Source organism: Arachis ipaensis, chromosome B03 (genome assembly GCF_000816755.2).
Source record: "Arachis ipaensis cultivar K30076 chromosome B03, Araip1.1, whole genome shotgun sequence".
In the NCBI taxonomy this organism is placed as follows: domain Eukaryota; kingdom Viridiplantae; phylum Streptophyta; class Magnoliopsida; order Fabales; family Fabaceae; genus Arachis; species Arachis ipaensis.
Window position 1 is genome coordinate 96,578,095 of NC_029787.2, and position 4,978 is coordinate 96,583,072.

Genomic DNA, 4,978 nt, shown 5'->3' on the forward strand with positions numbered 1-4,978 from the left:
CAAATGGAATCAATTTACAATGCCAATAACAAAATCCACATGTAGGATGACACATACCTGCGCTGTTCTTCATCGTTAAAAGAAAATAACAGAGAACAAAAAAAGAAAATAAAATAATGATATTCTGCCACAGTATATATATGAAGAATTAAGAAATTTGAGAAGAAATTGGTGTAACCTTGAAGAACTCATCTGAATTGCCAATAACTCTCTCAACAACCAAGCCTGCATTCTTAAGCTCCTTGGGAAAGACATTGCCGCAATCAAAGTCTTCATCTCCTTTAAGAATCGCCTCTCTCTTCGGAATCACCACACAAATCTCAAATACCAGTTCCACATCCTCTTTCATTTTCCAAAACAAAAATTCCCCTCCTTCAACAAGTATTTCCAAGAAGGGATTTAAAAAATAAAGAATGAACCTTTAAATGAATGTGAAACTCAAATGGCGAGGCATTCTAAGAAACAAAATAATAATAAAATGGAAATAGAAAGAGAGAGATGAAAGAAGGGAAAGTGAAATGAGAATTGGAAGGGAATGTAGTTGTGTCATAGAATGTAGTTGGGAAATTTTATGCTCAGCTAATTTCAAATTTCAAAAGTTAAATCTAGACAACATAAGCATTAAGGCCAAAAGGATGAAGAAGTTTCATGTTAGTAGAAAATGCCCCATTACTCTCCATAGAAAACCAAAAAAAATGTTAGTTTCCAACTCCAGCAAGACAAAACAACAATGCCAATATTCATTGAACATTTCAAATCATTTTGAATTCCAGTTATCATTCCATTGGAATTGTAGAACTTCTGATTACCTACCTATATTCACTTATATTTTATTGGTATTCAAATAAAATAAAATAAAATACCTCCTTGGTGAGCTGCCCATTTTCTTCCCCTTCCTCTCCAACTCCGAACTAAGCCCCAAAACCTTGACATCCCACCTTAAGACACTATCAATAAGAGAAGCCTTAAGACAAACTTTCAAGTAACTATCTTCTACTTGTAATCACTGTCACTGCTAAAAGAAAAATATATCTAAATCCCTAATTGCAACATGGATGTCAACAACCCAAGCAATTTGAGATAATAATGTGAATCTTAGTTATAGTTTTAGCAAAACATATCACAGGCGAGTAAAACTCTTTATAGGATGAATTTATAGGATGAATCTAATGCTTGCTTTGAATTAGTTCTTTTTGGAAGGCTGTGTAAATATAACATAAAATAGAAATAGTTGAAAAATAACAAAACACAAATTATCAACACATTGAAAATTATGTTTAAATTTTAAGAAACTAATTAAGGAAGAGAGGCCAATGCAACAACTTATATAAATAGACCAATGAAAAAAATCAGGTAATTCCAAAAACAAAAATTAAAGCCAGCAAATATTTACTCTTGTTTTTATGTCTTATATTATTTGAGTACTACTTATTACGAATGCCAAATAATAATAAATTGATTAAAGTTTCTTCTCCAAAGTTGCAAAATTGTCCAGGCATCCATTAGAATTGGGAATGTTATTCTTGCTCATGGCTACTTCCCACTCTCTCAATTATTGTTGATATCTTTCTCATTGAGGTGTGGCTGAATAGAATTAAAGTTTATATAGATTTTCAAGAAAAACATAACCAAGCACACACATCAAACCTACCATGTGCCCAGAAGAAATCAGATAATCATGGAAAAACAAATGTAAATTACACACCACGACCCAATTTTAAGCCAATTAATTTTAAAAATAAACCAAAAATCTTTCAAATAAACAGGATCACTTATAAATTGGCAATATTACATCATGCAGTCATATCTCAAGGTCAATTAAAAAAATGTCAAACTTGGAAATATTGGCTGGATGCAAAGAGAGACCCACACTTCAAGACCTACAAAGTATGAAGGAATATAGATCAATGACATAATTATTCATCACTATAAATGCATTACATGCTTGACTAAGCAATGACTCCTTATACACTTGTCGAATAATGAACCATGTAATGCTCTCCTATTATATATAGAGAGATAGATAATAGATATATGTTCAAGTTTTTATATTATTAAAAAATGTTATATAAATGTTCTCATGGAAATAACTGACAAGAAGAAAAGAATTAGGTGAAGTGACAGAAAAGTGCAAAAGAGGATAAGGTAAGGCAGACACTGCAGAGGAGAGGAAGCTACGCAAAAACGCGAAGCTCCGATATGAACAGAGATGGGAAAAAGGTAGAGATGTTTCAAGTTGGACCATGCCAAGATGCATATCAATTCGGAATTTTAATTGGCAAAAGATTCTCCAAACTCATAAAGACTAGGCTCGCTACTGACCTCATTCTTCATAATCAGCTTCTACCTTTTGCCAATAATACCCTTCAATCCCAATCACTCCTCCAAACCCTTTTCGATAATAATCAAAGAAAATTTCCAAGATATTGGGATGAACTCTTGGGTACTGCAGCAGGCAGCGCAGTGCCTCTTCTTCATGTAACTCTGAAATTTTCATGCCGGAGTCAAATGCTGCTACTTTATTAACAGTAATATCAAATATCAAATTTATGGTATCTATTTTGGTTGTGCAGATTTTACTTATCAACTTCAGGAAGGAGATTCTTGCGTTCATTCCAAAAGAAGGAGCAAAGAGTTCCAGTGCAGATACCTTGGATGACTGCTCTGATGTTCTTGTTGTGGGCGAATCTATGGCCATTGCGGCGCACAATGAGGATGCAAATGTTGCGCTTGTTGGCCACACGTGAGCTCAAATGCTTAATGTTTCAGTTATTTATTGCCCTAGCTTCAGCATTCGAATAGAGTTGTTTTCAATTTTCATTGTGGACTTCAATCAAATATGCAGCTATTTAATCAAAGGAATCTTGCCGGATGGAATGTTCTTCGTTGGTTACACTTATGCTGGAGAGCTTCCAAGCTGTGCCTTTGGCTTCAATAGCCATGGACTGGTAAACTAACATTCCTCATTCCAAGTTAATTTATACATATACATGCCTGGACTTAAGAAATTATCCCGTGATAACATCCTAAATGAAGATTCTCGAGAATTCTAGTACCTTATCAAGAGGTGTAATTCAAGCCAAGAATGTTACTTAAGTACAAAACTGTTTTGTGATCCTCTTAGGCCTTCACTCTGGATTCTGTACCGCCGGCTGAAGATGAGGTCGTGGCCGGTGGCATAGGTCGCAACTTCATCTCTCGAGACATTCTTGAAGCTACATGCATAGAGGATGCCATCAGTGTTAAGCTTTTGCAGCCTTTTTTCGTTTTTTCATCTTTATGAGCTCATGATGAGTCTAATGTCTTCCTGTGACGCTGGTTTCTTCAGCGGATCCGGTCATCAGAAATTTCTGTGGGGCATTGCTACAACTTAATTGAAACAAGTACACGCAGAATACTCAATGTAGAAACTGCCTCTAGGAAGCGGGATTCAGTTTTTGAGGTGGGGGAACCACCTTTCTTCCATGCAAACATGTATCTCCACCTACAAATTAATCAGGTAACTGACACACACAATTATCCAAATCAGAAAACACAGACAAATTACTAGTTTGCAATTTCGCATATCAAGATATTATACATAATTCAATCAGTAGAACATTTCTTAATTCAGCGAGTAAATACATTCTTGGGTTTAATTCAAGGTACATGATGAGAACTCAATCAGCAGGCAGAAAAGGGCAGCTGCCCTGCCCAAAAACTCAAAAGAGGATTTCCTGTCACTATTAGGAGATGCAGATGACAGAAAATACCCCATTTACATGACAGGTAGTTTCGGACGAAAATCTGAATCCTTTCTCTTTAAATCTTATTTTTAACTATAAAATTTCCCCCATGCTATTATCTTCTCAGGTCCACTGCTTCACACGCTCTGCACTGCTGTTATTGATCTGGACGAACAAACACTATCTATTATTGAAGGGAATCCTAAAAAAAGAGATGTTTCTCATGTCTTCTCTATCAAACGTTGCCATGGTGATCACCCTAATGCAATTTAACTATGATATGGATTGCAATAGATGAAGCTGTTAGTGGAGATTCTGTTATACCGGCTCATAGAGGCCCGGCATATGACCATCAAGACACCGCATAGCTGCAACCTGATCACAAGCGAATGACAACAAACCTTGTTTCATTATTCACACATCGAAAACTTTGAACATTTAAATGTTAAATGGATCATTCATTACCTTTCAGTGGATCTCATATTTGATAGGGCCATCTAGTTCAGCTCCTAATGCCATTAATTTAGTGACTGTAGTGTTGATGTCTGTTACAGTAAATGATAGAAGCGAAGAGTAGCCCTTATGCATCTGCACGACTTGGTCAGTTGTGGCCAAGTGGTAGAGGTTGTTGAAATGGTTAGAAGGTGACAAATGATCAAACAGAAGGAGGACATGAGAAAAATAAGAAAGTACTTGGGGTTGGGTGAGTGCAAGAGGGCGAGGTGGAGAGGACCAGATTGAAGTTCGGCCCAGCGGAGAGTGCACACATTAGTGCTGAACCCCAACCCTTCGGAGTAGAACCGCGCAGCCTTCGGAACGTCCTTATGCAGTTGCAATATCCACCTGAACGACGCCGCCATCAACCTCTGATGGATTCTGTTCCTCTGTTACAGTTACACTTCAAATTATCACCACTTGACACAATGGGGAAATAGATCTTCTCACCATCTAATATTTTCTCTCGTGTTCTTTCTTAGTCCACTTTTTAAGCGTATGGTGTAAAATTATACGAGTTAGTGTGTGTTTGGATTACAGTTTGCAAACAGGAGTTTGCATAAAATTGATTTTGCAAATTTGATTTTGGTCAAAAGTAGATTTGTGTTAAAGTGATTTATGTTTGGTAATTTTTGTATCAAAATGGATTATAATATAATAAATGTTATTTGGCTTATACCATTTAAAATTATTTTTAAATAAAAAATTACTAAAATGAACATTAACTTAGATTTTTTTATATTATCTTATTGTTTTAA

At 35.7% G+C, this 4,978-nt stretch overlaps 2 protein-coding genes and 1 long non-coding RNA gene across 10 annotated transcripts in view; 1 reads left to right on the forward strand and 2 right to left on the reverse strand.

Moving 5' to 3' along the window:
- The window catches only part of LOC107630735, a 24,733-nt gene extending 22,784 nt beyond the window's left edge, over positions 1–1,949 (reverse strand). For 2 of the 7 annotated variants that reach the window (XM_021119120.1, XM_021119118.1), the window contains exon 1: positions 179–1,943. In XM_021119120.1, the coding sequence (XP_020974779.1) occupies positions 179–276 (98 nt within the window). In that variant the 5' untranslated portion in view covers positions 277–1,943. Of the gene's footprint in view, positions 1–178 lie in introns of all 7 variants that reach the window. The other 5 variants (XR_002359557.1, XR_002359558.1, XR_002359559.1 and 2 more) reach the window with 5 other exon arrangements.
- LOC107630730 lies at positions 2,063–4,767 on the forward strand. Of its 2 annotated transcripts, XM_016333948.2 has the most exons (8): positions 2,063–2,478; positions 2,574–2,743; positions 2,846–2,948; positions 3,125–3,241; positions 3,329–3,499; positions 3,645–3,768; positions 3,853–3,975; positions 4,280–4,767. In XM_016333948.2, the coding sequence occupies exons 1-8, from the start codon at positions 2,200–2,202 to the stop codon at positions 4,300–4,302; spliced, it is 1,110 nt and encodes a 369-aa protein (XP_016189434.1). In that variant the 5' UTR covers positions 2,063–2,199; the 3' UTR covers positions 4,303–4,767. The 2 variants fall into 2 exon arrangements, with proteins under 2 accessions (XP_016189434.1, XP_020974774.1); XM_021119115.1 differs by lacking the exons at positions 3,125–3,241; positions 4,280–4,767 and having other exon boundaries at positions 3,853–4,196.
- LOC110270247 lies at positions 3,897–4,627 on the reverse strand. Its single transcript, XR_002359560.1, has 2 exons — positions 4,191–4,627; positions 3,897–4,100 (listed from the first exon to the last, which is right to left on the reverse strand). It is a non-coding gene; the product is annotated as an uncharacterized LOC110270247 (long non-coding RNA).